Below are 14,609 nucleotides of genomic sequence, written 5' to 3'. Positions count from 1 at the left end.
TAGCCCACAGACCTGTGTAAGGGGTCACCCGGTTACCTACGAAGAAAAATTGTTGGACAATCAGTTTGTCTTTTCGACACTCCAAGGGAAGAATCGAGAAGAATGCCCGGCAAGAAACCACCAAGCTCTCTCACGACTGGTCTTTCCTGTCTTATTATCGTTGTGATGGCACTAATCACTGCGTTTATTCTTATGATGACTGGTCGTGATAATCCAATTGTACTCGTCCCAGCAAAACCTTGGAAGTCGGAGACTCCTGTCACTTCGAGGCCGCCCATAAAAGCAAGTACCACTCAGAAGGTTCCGACAAGTGCCACCAAGACGGAAGAAACTACGCGAAAACCTAGAAATGTCTGTGAGTCACCGGAATGTATTGCTTTGGCTCATCAATTGGTAAGTTACAGTATTGTACAGTAAGATATAGAATTTGGCCTTTTTCAGTTGAAAATGACCAATTTTGAAAGGGTGTTACGGTATCACTGATTGTCCTACAAAGTAAATTATGTAAAAAACATACAGAACAAAGGTAGAGCTTCATTTTTGTAGTTGACAACTTTTTAGTACGGACGCTCACTAGAGAATTATGATCATTTTAAGGGGACAGCACAAAAAGCACTCTATTTCGCACTGAAATAGAACGATTAAGAGAGAAATTACTTTGTCGATACGTAACTTGCTAGGGAGTCAAGTTAAGCGTTTTTAACTGAAAAAGGCAAAACGTAATATATTTTTGAGCGGTACTGTAGAACTTGCGATGATTTGCATTTTGGTATGTTTTACAACTCATAAGATTGCGATTTGAGTTAGTTATACGCTCGGCCGGTTCGCAAGTATCCTTCATACTCTTATTCTTTTAACAATGACTCAATTTCAGCATAACTGGAAAAACCCCTCAGTAGACCCTTGTGAAGATTTCTATGAATACTCATGTGGAAAGTTCAACGAGCACAGCTTGCCGTCTTCCTCACGACTTGAAAGAAAAGACAAACTGATGAACAGTATGCTCAACAAATTTCTTGCGAAAAACGAGACTTCCAATTCGATATCTGAAAATTCAATGAAGTTGTTTTATCGGAAATGCAAAGATTATTATAATCCCAAGGTAATTTTGACCGAAAGTTTCTTCTAAATTTTATGAATGAATTCTATGAATTACAGACCTATCGAAAACTCGTGATTGAGAAATGGAGAGAAGTGATCTCAATTTTCCGAGAGATTGGATCATGGCCATATCTCGATGAAAACTGGGATGATTCTGAGCTAGACTTGAATGATGCGTTCACGGGATTGGCTAATTACGGATTTCCATTTTTAACTTTCTTCTTCTTGAATAGTGCGGAAAATTATACTGTAAGCGTGGCGACAATTTCAATGGAGAAGGTTGAAAAGCTAACTGTAACGGTATTGTCTGAAATGAGTCATTCGTGATATCAAATACTTTTCAGGACTTTAAAGCCGTTCTGACACTCAGCGGTATTGTTCCAGATGAGCAACTGCTAGAAGACGACCTGAAACTTGTTGACGAACTCGAGAAGGATATTTCTAACGTGAGCAACTTGAATTTTCAAAAAACATTTTAAAATTTAAAATCTCTATTCAGTTATCCTCCGAAGCTGATGGTGAGGCTAGTCTATCCGATCTCCAAGCAGCCGTTCCGAGTATTGACTTCGAAAGAATCATCAGACACTTCATAAATTCCAGTAAAGATGATGAGACGTGGAGTAAAGTAAAGGAAAATGTAATGGTCTCAAAGATTCCGTTGTTTTTCAATCAAACTAAAAATGTAAGTTTATTTCCAATAAATCTAAAAAATATTTTTGATTGTTACAGCTGGAGACAATTCTGAAATCTACGCCCAAGAGAACGATCGCCAATTATATCATGTTCAATTTCGTCAGAATATTAAACATGCATAAGAACACTGATTGTTTGAAGGTTCTGAAAGTTTCTTTGCTCACTTATATCTATAATTTTCTGTTTTAGGAAGTTCTCAACGATTTTTCGTTTCCCGCCCTCCGTGTGCTCGTTCAACACTATTTTGATAGAGAAAACCTTCAAATCGCTTCAGAATTAGTAGACAACATTAAAGGACATCTCATCAACACATTTGAGAATTCTACTTGGTTACACCCTGAAACTAAGAAGAATGCGATTCGAAAAGTGGAGATGATGAAGAAAATAATTGGCTATCCGGAGGAGTATGATGCTCCTGGAGCTCTAGATAAGATGTATGAATCGTTAAACTTTTCTACCAGCGACTCCTATTTTCAACTGGATCTCAAGAACTTTAAGTTTAATACGCAACTAACCCTGAAGCTCACTCCAATGGCTTCGTTATTAATAATGAGAGAATCTAAAAATTTGGCGGCCAACGCATTCCATCTTCGGTCTAGAAATTGGTTAGGTAATACTTTTTTTTCAATCTTAAAGTCACGCATGTAAATTCCATAGGTATCAATATTGCTCTGCTGGATGACCCGTTCTTCGATTCGACCTATCCAAAATATGCACAAATCGCTGGTGTCGGTGCAATAATTGGTCATGAAATAGGACATGGTTTTGATCCGAATGGAAGGAAACGTGATGAGAATGGGAAGGAAAACGATTGGTGGACACCAGAAGATTCTGCAGAGTATGATAGAAGAGCACAGTGCTTGATAGACCAGTATGACGAATTTGATGATCCAGATTTTGGGAAAAACGTGAAAAATATGTTTTATCAGGAGTTCCGCTAATTAAGTTGTTTCAGTTAAACGGATCAATCACCATCGGCGAAATAGTAGCTGACTTAATTGGTGTCGACGTTGCCTGGAAAACCTACAAGAGCTTAGATATGTCCGCGGAGCCAAGTATAATTGGATTCGAAAACTACAGTCTGGATAAACTGTTCTATCAATTGAAAGCATTGGTAAAAACCAAATTTTAGAAACATCAATTGTTTTTTCTTTCAGAATTGGTGCGGCACTGGTGCTGAGTATGATTTGGAGGACCAACTGAAATTTGTTCATCCAACAGAGAGTTTTCGTATAAATGGAATCTTCTCGAATATGAAATCCTTCGCGGAAACATTCAATTGTCCAGTTGGATCACCGATGAATCCGGAGAAGAAGTGTGAACTCTTTTAAAATAAAAAAATAATTAAAATTGTAATAATGACCCGCTGCCCCCGTAACTGTGTTCTGGTTATCCCTAATCTCTAAGGGTCGTTAAATCATTATTGATTAATTATCGATTTTCATTCATCTGGCTTCCAGAAAATGTTTGGAAAAGACAGCTCCATGAAGACCCTCGCAATCATTCTTCTCTTGCTATTCGCTCTCTACACCGTACTTTTAGTCTTGAAAGATTCCGATGAGGAATCTTCTAGACCATCATTTCCACCTGTGAAGCTATATAATGATGTCTGCAAGTCACCGGAATGTATCACGTTGGCTCATCACTTGGTATCACTTTTGTGGCTTTTTAATTCAAATATCAAATTTTCAGCACAACTGGAGAGATATATCTGTGGACCCATGTCAAGATTTTTATAGGGCGGCGTGCGGGAAGTACACAGAAGAATCTTTGGCGGAGGGAGGAAGACTAAATAAGAAACTCTACATAGTGGTTCAACTCGTTCAAGATTTTCTCCATAAAAATCTCCCATCGAGTTCTAAATCTGAAAATGCTATGACGTTGTTTTATAGAAAATGCGAGGAGCAGAAGTTTCTGAATGTTCGAAGAAAAACCATATACATAACTACGAAATGATTTTTTTGCAGGCTACCGAAGTTCGTATGAATAATAGCAAAGAAATGCTTCAAATGATTAACCGCATTGGGAGATGGCCTATAGTTGATAGTGACTGGAAGACATCAGATTTTGACTTGAATGGTAATATTTTCTTCAGATTCTTCTAAACACTTTCTTCAGAGTTGCTGTCAAATATGGCTTCGCTTGGATTCAAGTATTTCGGAATTTTCAGCGTGAAAACAATGTCTAATTTTTTAATTATTGACCAGGATAGTTCTCGATTAACTATTTCTCCAGTAGACATTGAAAAAGTACATTATTCTAGATAGATATTTTTTAAAGTTTCTAAGAACTTTCAGTTTCTTGTAAGTATTCTCACAGTCAATGGAATTAAGCCAGACCCACAATCGATTCAAACTGATGTCAAGAACATTCTGAATTTTGATAAGGAGTTAGCTGAAGTGAGTCCGCCCATTATTACATTTTAAACTTAAACATATTTTAAAGTTTCAGATTAAAAGTTCTCCATTGAACTATCTCCCTCTGTCCGAACTCCAACAAAACATTTCAAACGTGGATTTCGAGAAAATCATTAGAAGTTATATGAATCCAAAAAGATCAAGAGAAAATTGGGAATCGATTAGGAATAAGACTTTCGTCAAAGTGTCTTCCTATTTTTTCAACAAGACAAGAAATGTTTGTGTTAACGATGTTAATTATCCAATCTTTAATTTTCCAATTCTCAGATTGATACAATTCTAACGAAAACTCCAAAAAGGACTATTGCCAATTATCTGATTTTTCGTTTCATCTTATCCCTGTCTGAGCCACAATTTCCACAAACCACCAACGTGAAGTTCAACGAATGCGCACTGGTAAAACTTTTTTTAATCCGTTGTAGATTTTTCAATAAAATTCCAGAAAGTCGTCTACTGGTTCCCTCTACCTTCTATTCGAATTTTCGTAAGAAACTATTTTGAGAAGGGGAATCTCGAAATAGCATCAAACATGGTTGAGGATATAAAGAAGAGCTTTCTGGAAGTATTCGAGGAATCCACCTGGCTCCAAGACTCAACAAAACAGCGAGCTAAGAAGAAGGTGGAGATGATGAGGAAAGTAGTTGGGTACCCGAAAGTTTTTGAGGCACCCGGGGCGTTGGATAAGTTTTTTGAATCGGTTAGTAAAATGGGATTCTCAAGTGTTTCTCACGCCCTGTTATTTTTTTCCAGCTAAATCTCTCTGAAAATGATTCCTACTTCACAATCCGAGCCAAAGTCGCACAGTTCTCTTATCAGCACCAACTCGATTACATCGCTTCATTGCTTCCGATGGATCCAGATTTCCGAACTGTTGGAGCTCGGGCATATTATAAGCCTGGAGAGAATTTGTTGTGTAAACTTTAATTTTTCAGATCAATGTAACAATAGGTTTCTTTTTTTCTTTTCAGTGCTTTCACCTGGCATTCTAGATGATCCATTCATCGATTCCACGTTTCCGAAGTATGCAAAAATAGCAAGTATTGGTCAGTTGATAGGCCATGAAATAGGGCATGGTTTTGATCCGACGGGCAGAGGTTTTGATGAGAATGGGTTTAAAAAAGATTGGTGGACACCGGAAGATTCTGCAGAGTATGATAGAAGAGCACAGTGTTTAATAGATAAGTTTAACGAGTATGATGACCCTGTGTATAGAAGAAATGTTTGTTATAAGAAACGGATTTGTGTAAAAGATACACTTTCAGTTGAATGGAAACGTAACAATTGGTGAAATTGCTGCAGATGTCATTGGACTCGATCTGTCATGGAGAAACTTTAAGAAAGTGGACTTGTCGAAAGAGCCCAGCATTTTTGGCTTCGAGGATGAAAACCCCGACAAATTATTTTTCCATCTTACTGCTTTGGTACCTATCTAGATCAAAACAAATTATGAAAATTACGTTTTCAGAACTGGTGCAGTGGCAAAGAAACGATGCCATTGGCTGAAAGGCTTACAGAACCCCATCCATCTCATATTTTCCGTGTAAATGGAATCTTCTCGAATTTTAAACAGTTTGCGAAAGCATTTAACTGTCCAGTTGGATCTCCAATGAATCCGGAGAAGAAGTGTGATCTTTTCTGAATTACTCGATTAGTAGAATACAATATAATTATAATGACAGAAATAAAGGAGTCAGAACAGGAGATACTATACATTTCCGTTTGCTCAAATGCACACAGTCTAGCCCAGTTCATTATTTTCGCCCACATCTTTCTTCGTTTTTATTTCTCCGGAAATCAAAAAATATGTTTGCTGGATGGGAGCATATAATCTATTGGAAATGGATGACGTTACAGAAAAATATTTCGAACAAGAAGTGTCTCAGTCAAAAAAATTCCAGTGGAAACCTTTTTAGTTTACGAGGCAGAAGATGATGGCTCGATTAAGTGGAAGAATGTTTTGTATTCAGTTTTGATGAACTCAATTATGTCCTTTCAATACGGAGTTATAATTTTTTGTGGTTGGAATATGCACTCGAAAATGGAAGAGAAAATTGCTCATTTTTCTGTTACACTGAAGCGTCATCATTGACAATTATTCAGAACTTTAGTGTTCCAGGTCTGAAATTCCTAATATCTAGAATACGTTTGCAACCTCTTTTTTTCCAGATCAGAACTCCCACAATATTCCTATTTTTCCCTCTGATTCTCATTATCTATCATCCATTTTTTCAAATCAAATTGAGTCTCCCTGGCGGTGCGATAATTAGTTTGTTCAATATGTGTCCAGCAAAGGACTCAATTATTCTATTAATTATTGTAACGGAATATAGAATTGCTGCGAGAAGTGGGATCGATTGTAGTTGTGAATATTGACATGTATATATAATTCGTTTCAAAAATGTTAAACGTTGTGATGAGAAAATCTACAACAGCGTTATGCGCAAAGAATATCAGCAACTCTCAAACTGCCGAGAAATCAAGCTGAGAACTATTTTTTAATTTGAATTTTTCCATTTGCTTCGGCGGGTGTTCTGGAAACTACCATAATAAAATATTTTTCTCATAAATTGTGTCTTCATTTATGGATATTCATCAAAAAACTTCACACTTCTTCACTGTGATCCAACCGTACAATTAAATAATCCAGAAAACACTTTCATATTTGCCAACACTACATTCACACGAAAAATAGTTGTTGGATGATAGCTACCCTCAGGAAAATACTAAACTTTTTCGAAAAACAGTAAAGACTTTAGAAAAATGCCCTATGAATTGAGTCACTACAAAATTGATGATGTAACTAGAAGTGATACAGTGATTTGTATGTATGTTTTATGTATTTTTGATATTCATCACACGAATATTTTCAAATAATCATGTATATGAGTTTATCTAATTTGAAAAGAAAATTATATAACTAGTTCGCTAGTTCAACACAAAAAATAGCTGGCATTTCATTTCTACTCAGCCAACTTATGTGATCTTCACAAATCGTCGCAATCACTGGGTCTTTCTATTGTTGTCAGGACACTTCCAGTACTTCCAGCCGAAGCCAAGGCTCAACAACATGCCATCCCAATGTACACTAACATGGGAATGACCCGGAGTGTCTTACCTGAAATCTTCCCATATTTTGTTTTTTATATTTTCTTGATGAAAATTGTGGAAAAGGAAAAGCTGAACAGGGAAAAACTGAAAATTTTCAAAAAAATCTAAAATAACTCCCGTAACTTAAAGGCTCGACCTATATTTGAACACATATACAGACATAACTCGGAGTAAGGAGTACGCAGGAGGTAGTCCCCAGTTCCCCGATTGTCGAAATTTGGCATTTATCGTAACCTCACACTGCCTAGTTTTTCACACTTTCAACTCCAGTTCAGCAGGTTATATTTTTTGGTCATTGCATATAGAGAAGTATTTGAAGTCCGTGTTATTGGCTATCGAATGAGCCTAAAACCATTACGGTAGTTCAAAAAACTCAAAAAGTTGCGAGTTCTCAAAATGGACACATCGAAATTTTCAAAATTTTCCAAAAAAGTTGTGTAACTCTCCTAAACCTCAGAGAGCGCCACTATAATTTTGGATTTTTTTAGTTACGCCAGACACTACTTGTGTACAAAATATGGGAAGATTTCAGATGGGACACTCCGGGTCATTCTCATGTAAGAAAACCAACAAGTTCCTGAAGATATCTAAGATTCCCTGGTTCTTCTCCCTCTGCTCCCTGGCTAGGAGGGGTGTACCATAGGATGACTCCAACTGTCGTTCCTATAGTTTTCTCCCTTTAAGTCAAAACAGGAAATACTATACATTTCCGATTCTCAAAATACTCATAGTGTAGCTCATTTCATTATCTTTGCTTACACAAAAATTGTCTTTCTTTGTCTTTCTTTCTCTGGAAATTAAAAAACCCTGTGCTATAAATACATTAGTGAAAATTAACTTTATCCACTTTTCAAAATGCCCACAAGCTTTCTTCACCTAAATTCTATAGCTCAAACAGTTGGAACGTTTGCCTTTTTAATCAGTTCATGTTTTGGACTCATTGTGATATTTTTGACCCTTTTTGGGGTTCGGAAAATATTCGGAACATACAAATACCTTATAGTGACTTTTACTACAGTCGGTATTGGTTTTGCATGCTTTGAAGCAGTTTTCCATCCGAACCTTCATTTCTATAATAATGGAATGGTTTATTTCTCTTTGTATTTGCCATTCAGTCTGAACAAAGACACTTTGAAAGTTATTATATGTGAGTTGCCAATTAAAAAAATCATTTGACGATAATTCTAGCAATGTATACTGGAGTCTACTCTATGACCATATCTCTGTTAGCAGTACAGTTTATTTATCGGTATTGGGCGTTGTTCAAGTACTCCTTGAATTCAAACTTCCCTTAATAAAATATGTTACAGTCTAAATCACTTGAGATACTTCCGTGGCTGCAAATCTCTTATTTGGGTTGTTTATTGCATATTCTTCGGAGGGATTTGGTGGATTGGAGCTTATGATTTACTGGAAATGGATGACGTTACAGAAAAATATTTTGAAAAAGAAATGCTCATTCGATATAGTGTTTCAATCAAAGAAATTCCTGTGAAAACCTTTCTAGTTTACGAGCCAAAAGATGGTTCAATTAGGTGGAAAAATGTTTCGTATTCAGTTTTGATGAACTCAATTTTGTCCTTTCAATACGGAGTAATAGTTTTTTGTGGTTGGAATATGCACTCGAAAATGGAAGAGAAAATTGCTCATTTTTCTGTTGCACTGAAGCATCATAATAGACAACTATTCAAAACTTTAGTGTTCCAGGCATGAAACTCCTTATATCTAGAATACGTTTCCAATCTCTTTTTTTCCAGATCAGCACTCCCACAATATTCCTATTCTCACCTCTGATTTTTGTTATCTATCTTCCATTTTTTCAAATAGAATTCAGTATCCCTGCCGGTGCGATAATGAGTTTATTCAATATGTATCCAGCAATGGACTCAATAATTATACTAATTATTGTCACGGAGTATAGAATTGCTGCAAAAAGTGGGGTAGATATAGGGTTGTCAATAATTTACATGTACAATTTGTTTCAGAAATGTTGAATTCCGTGATGAGACATTCTAGAGCAGTGTTCAGAGCAAAGAACAGTAACACTTCTCAAACTACTGGACAAATTGAGTTGCCCACAATCAGAACTATTTTGTAATTTGAATTTTTTCATTTGATTTGCCGTTTTTCCGGAAATTACCACAATAAAAATAATTGTCTAATAAATTAAGTCAATCTTTATTAATGAAAATACATCAAAAAAGTTCACACTTTTTCACTGTGCTTCAACCGTACAATTAAATGCTCCAGAAAAAACTTTCATATTCGCCAACACTACATTCACACGAAAAATATTTGTTGGATGACAGCTACCCTCAGGAAAATACTAAACTTTTTCGAAAAACAGTAAAGACTTTAGAAAAATGCCCTATGAAACGAGTCACTACAAAATTGATAACTAGAAGTGATACAGTTGTTTGTATGTATGTTTTATGTATTTTTGATATTCATCACACGAATATTTTCAAATAATCATGTATATGAGTTTATCTATTTCGAAAAGAAAATTATATAACTAGTTCGCTAGTTCAACACAAAAAATAGCTGGCGTTTCATTTCTACTCAGCCAGCTTATGCGATTTTCACAAAAACGTCGCAATTCTTCTGCTGTCATGACACTTCCAGCACTTCCAGCCGATGCCAAGGCTCAACAACCTGCCATCCCAATGGACACTAAGAAATCCAACAAGTTTCTGAAGATCTCTAAGATTCCATGGTTCTGCTCCCTTTGCTCCATGGCTAGGAGGGGTGTACCATAGGATGACTCCAACTGTCGTTCATATAGTTCCTCCCTTTAAAAAACTTGTATTTAAGATACAATAATGAGAATTATCCACAAGCTTTCTTCACCTAAATTCTATAGCTCAAACAGTTCGAACGTTTGCCTTCATAATCAGTTCTTTTTTTCGGAATTATTGTAATATTTTTGACACTTTTTGGTGTTTGAAAAATACTCGGAACGTACAAATCCCTTATAATGACTTTTATTACAATCGGCATTTGTTTCGCATGCTTGGAAGCAGTTTTCCATCCGAATCTTCACTTTTATATTTATGGTTTTGTTTTTTTTCTTTATCTACACCATTCGGCCTGAGCAAAGCGATTATGACAGTTATTTTATGTGAGTTGCCAATCAAAAATAATAACAAGCTTACAATAATTCTAGCAATGTATGCTGGAGTCTACTCTGTGACTATATCTCTGTTAGCTGTACAATTTATTCATTGATATTGGTCGTTGTTTAGGTACTTTTCAAGTTTGGACTTCTCTTAATAAAACTTTTTACAGTCTCATTCACCTGACATACTTCCGTGGCTGTAAATCTCTTATCTGGGCTGTTTATTGCATAGTCTTCGGAGGGATTTTGTGTATTGGAGCTTATAGTCTGATGAAAATGGGTAACGTTGCGGACAAATATTTTGAACAAGAAATGCTCATTCGATATAGTGTTTCAGTCAAAGAAATTCCAGCGCTAACCTTTCTAGCTTACGAGCCAGAAGATGGTTCGATTAGGTGGAAGGATGTTTCGAATTCAGTTTTGATAAGCTCAATAATGACCATTCAATACGGAGTAATGATTTATTGTGGATGGAATATGCATTCAAAAATGGAAGAGAAAATAGCTCATTTTCTGTTGCACTGAAGCATCACAATAGACAATTATTCAAAACTTTATTGTTCCAGGTATGAAATTCCTAATATCTAGAATACGTTTCCAATCTCTTTTTTTTTCAGATCAGAACTCCCACAATATTCCTATTCTCCCCTCTATTTATCTTTATCTATTTCCCATATTTTCAAATCAAATTGAGTCTCACGGGCGGTGCGACAATGTGTTTGTTCAATGTCTATCCATCAATGGACTCAATTATTCTCTTAATTATTGTTACGGAGTATAGAATTGCGGCGAGAAGTGAGATAGATAGTGGTTGTTAAAACTGACGTGTATAATTTGTTTCAGAAATGTTAAATGTTGTGATGACAAAAAAGCAAATTACCGGACAAATTGAGTTGTCCACAATCGGAACTATTTCATGATTATAACTTTTTTTATTCGCTTTGCCGGCTTTTCCGGATATTACAAAAGCAAAATTATTTTCTCATAAATTGTGCCAATCTTCATATTTGAAAATTCATCAAAAAAGTTCACATTTTTTCACTGGATTCATGGGAGATCCAACCGGGCAATTGAATGCTTCTGAAAATTCTTTCATATTCGCAAACACTCCATTCACACGAAAGTTATTTGTTGGATGATTTCTAGCCAGCTGTTCCTTTAAAGGCTTGATATCTCTGGCACTACACCAGTTCTGAAAAAGGGGAACTAATAATTGAGTTATTTAGAGCATCTTATGGTACCAGGGCGGACAGATGAAAGAATGATTTATCGGCTTTCTCGTCCTCAAATCCAATAATAGTGCTTTCATTTGAGAAATTCACTTTTTTATACGTCCTCCATGATACATTGATACCAATCAGGTCAGCTGCGATTTCACTGATTGTTCTGGACCCGTCTAACTAAAATATTAGCCATCACTCATTTATATAATTTTTTCTTGCCTTTCTTCCATAAGTTGGATCATCATACTCATTGTATTGATTGATCAGACACTCAGCTCTTTTATCATACTCTGCAGAATCTTCCGGTGTCCACCAATCCTTCCTTTCTCCATTCTCATCACGTTTCCTTCCATTCGGATCAAATCCATGCCCAATTTCATGACCGATTACCTCTCCGATACTGGCAATTTTCGCATAGTTTGGAAATGTTGAGTCAAAGAATGGGTCATCCATAAATGGGACATTTAGAGTTAGTACATTGGAGAGTTGATCATAGAAGGCATTGGCCCCGACCAACATTTTATCCGGTGCAAATGGGAGTAGAGAAGCCATGTGATTATAGTTTTGTTCGTTTTGAAATCTATCGATTTCTATATTGACAGCGAGATAAGATGTGACGTTCGATAGATCAAGCTGGAACTTTTTGGTAGTTATCGGTTTGCTGATTTATAGACATACCGATTCTAAAAAGCTATCCAACGCTCCTGGAACTTCTAATTCCTTCGTATAACCAATTATTTTCTTCATTAACTTGATTTTTTGAATTGCAGTAGTTTTGGTGGACTGCTGGAGCCACGTGGATCCCTGAATAGTTTCTATGAAACTTTGTTCGATATCTTCAACCATTTCAGTGGCCAATTGAATGTTCTCCTTGTCAAAATGATAGCGGGTGAATACCCGAAGAGCGGCGAGTGGCAGTTTCTCAATTATTTTCTCTGCACAGATAAATTTCTCCTTTGGGTTGATCGCAGTAACTTCTTCCACCCATACACGGTAATGCATTCCTATGTAATTGGCTAGAACTCGTTTTGGTGTGGATTTCAGAATTGTTTCCAGCTGGAAAATAAATGTTTTAAGGATGATAATTAGAAAACTTACATTATAAGTCTTATTGAAAAAATACGAAGATTTTGGAACGGCGATCTTGTTTTTTATATTATCCCAAACCTCATTCTTGAGATTTTGATTAAATAGTCCTTTCAATATTTTTTTGAAATTCAAGCTGGGTACGGAGGTTTGAAGTTGTGAAAGTGGTACTTCTTCTAGATCAGCAAGGTCATTGAACTGAATAAAATAGTTGTTTGTATAGTAATTCTAATAAAGAAAACTCACCTTCATCAATTCATTGTTCAGCTTTTCCACATTTTTAAAATCTTCTTCAATCACTTGGTCTTCCGGTTTTAATCCAGAATTTTTCAATGCGTCCTGAATTCCTTTTAATTGATTTTTAATTGAGAATTGTCTTACCTCTTTTTGATAACCAAGAAGCAATTCTGGTATAGTATAATCCTTCTCAATAACTGCTCGTTTACTATTTTCAATTTTCATTGAGAAAAATACAAGATTCTGCTTTCCCAGCAAGGCAGTTTTATATAGCATTTCTGAAATTGAATAGTTTTTTTTAAAACTGATTACCAGTAAATTAAGACACCATTCAAATCGAAATTGGATTCTTTCCAATTTTTATCAAATGCAGGTACTGAACCAATTTTTTTAAGGAGCTCATTCCTGGTCGTCGTTTGCTGCTTGACACGATCCGCATGTTTCAGAACAACCCATTGTTTACACAAGTCGGAAAACGTTTTCAGCGCTTGCTCTGACTTGGAAGTAGAATTGATGGATTTCTTTTCTTTGAGAAATGCTGAAATTATATTTAATTGATATTTAATTTAGAGAAAAATGAAATATTGGATCACCATTCACAAGCTGCTGAACAATTCTTGTTTTCTTCACCAATCTTGGCCCCTGAACCAGCGTGTCCTCGTTATACTTCCCGCACGCCGCCTTATAAAAGTCTTCACATGGATCCACAGAGATGTCTCGCCAGTTGTGCTGAAAATCTAGAGTAGCTTAAATTCTAAGAAGAAAACTAACCAACTGATGAGCTAAATGAATACATTCTGGTGACTTGCAAACTTTTCTGGGCTCGGCGACAAGAAATTCTGGTTTCGGAAGTTCTGGAGGCGTGGTAGTTTTTGGAATCTCAAGAGTGTCTACTGATGGATTCTGAATCTCGGAGCTTCCCGTCATAGTGACTGCGGCATATAGAGCAAACATCCATATTGATAGAAATGTGAGAATCTTTAACAAGTTATGCAATACGGTTAGTTTGTCTGTAACTGACATTTTTTTCTGAAAACGTTGTTTGATCTCAGGGAGAGAAGTTTGTAGAGACTAACCAACCTGCTAGATAGAATGAAAAAGGACTGATTTTACTTATTGTTAAAATCAAAACAAAAAACGAAAACCGAATCAGGGTAGAAGGTTCACGTGGGTGTGTAAAAAGAGATTTCGAAATTATACATTTTTAGTTTTAGTTGAAAAATGCAGGCAGCGTGGTCACGGCTTTTAAAACAATCATGTCTTTGTAATGTACTTGTGTTTTCAATTTTCAGGTATTGGTGAAATTACAAAGACCTATCAAATACAAAATCGCCTTTCAAAGATGTGCTATCGATGAGGAAATTAAAAACTTACTCGGTAGACTGTTTTCTATGTGAGTACACTTTGATTTAGTGTGTCAATTGATCAAATTGCAGTTTTATTATATGAATAGTTTCAAAGTGTACAAGTTTTTACTTTAGTTTTATGAGTTGCTGAATCAGAAGATTGAAATGATGATTTCCGCGATAACGTTCGATAAAATAAAAACGATTCAATAGCGAGTCCGACACTCTGCAACACTGCTGTATGTGGTCCAACATTCTGGAATTACGAAAAAGTAGATGG

At 36.0% G+C, this 14,609-nt stretch overlaps 3 protein-coding genes across 3 annotated transcripts; 2 read left to right on the top strand and 1 right to left on the bottom strand.

Annotated features, from left to right (window-relative positions):
- Window positions 1-102: 102 nt before the first annotated feature.
- Window positions 103-3,125, top strand: GCK72_020592 (uncharacterized protein; the record flags this gene model as incomplete). The annotated part of the gene is made up of 10 exons (XM_053733669.1): window positions 103-393; window positions 875-1,102; window positions 1,159-1,401; window positions 1,446-1,547; window positions 1,601-1,783; window positions 1,831-1,935; window positions 1,984-2,404; window positions 2,452-2,702; window positions 2,750-2,908; window positions 2,952-3,125. The coding sequence occupies 10 exons, from the start codon at window positions 103-105 to the stop codon at window positions 3,123-3,125; spliced, it is 2,157 nt and encodes a 718-aa protein (XP_053582582.1).
- Window positions 3,126-3,257: 132 nt separating this feature from the next.
- GCK72_020591 (uncharacterized protein) lies at window positions 3,258-5,850 on the top strand (the record flags this gene model as incomplete). The annotated part of the gene is made up of 12 exons (XM_053733668.1): window positions 3,258-3,443; window positions 3,487-3,714; window positions 3,762-3,840; window positions 3,913-4,043; window positions 4,092-4,193; window positions 4,246-4,428; window positions 4,479-4,607; window positions 4,654-4,908; window positions 4,962-5,124; window positions 5,180-5,430; window positions 5,474-5,632; window positions 5,677-5,850. The coding sequence occupies 12 exons, from the start codon at window positions 3,258-3,260 to the stop codon at window positions 5,848-5,850; spliced, it is 2,040 nt and encodes a 679-aa protein (XP_053582581.1).
- Window positions 5,851-11,852: 6,002 nt separating this feature from the next.
- Window positions 11,853-14,006, bottom strand: GCK72_020590 (uncharacterized protein; the record flags this gene model as incomplete). Its single annotated transcript, XM_003099350.2, has 8 exons — window positions 11,853-12,293; window positions 12,339-12,716; window positions 12,759-12,944; window positions 12,993-13,085; window positions 13,128-13,261; window positions 13,312-13,521; window positions 13,577-13,712; window positions 13,755-14,006. 8 exons carry the CDS (start codon window positions 14,004-14,006, stop codon window positions 11,853-11,855), a joined length of 1,830 nt encoding a protein of 609 aa, XP_003099398.2.
- Window positions 14,007-14,609: the final 603 nt, after the last annotated feature.

This window comes from Caenorhabditis remanei, chromosome V, assembly GCF_010183535.1.
Source record: "Caenorhabditis remanei strain PX506 chromosome V, whole genome shotgun sequence".
Taxonomy (NCBI): domain Eukaryota; kingdom Metazoa; phylum Nematoda; class Chromadorea; order Rhabditida; family Rhabditidae; genus Caenorhabditis; species Caenorhabditis remanei.
The sequence above is the reverse complement of the archived record's forward strand: the minus strand, read 5'-3'. Positions and strand labels throughout refer to the sequence as shown.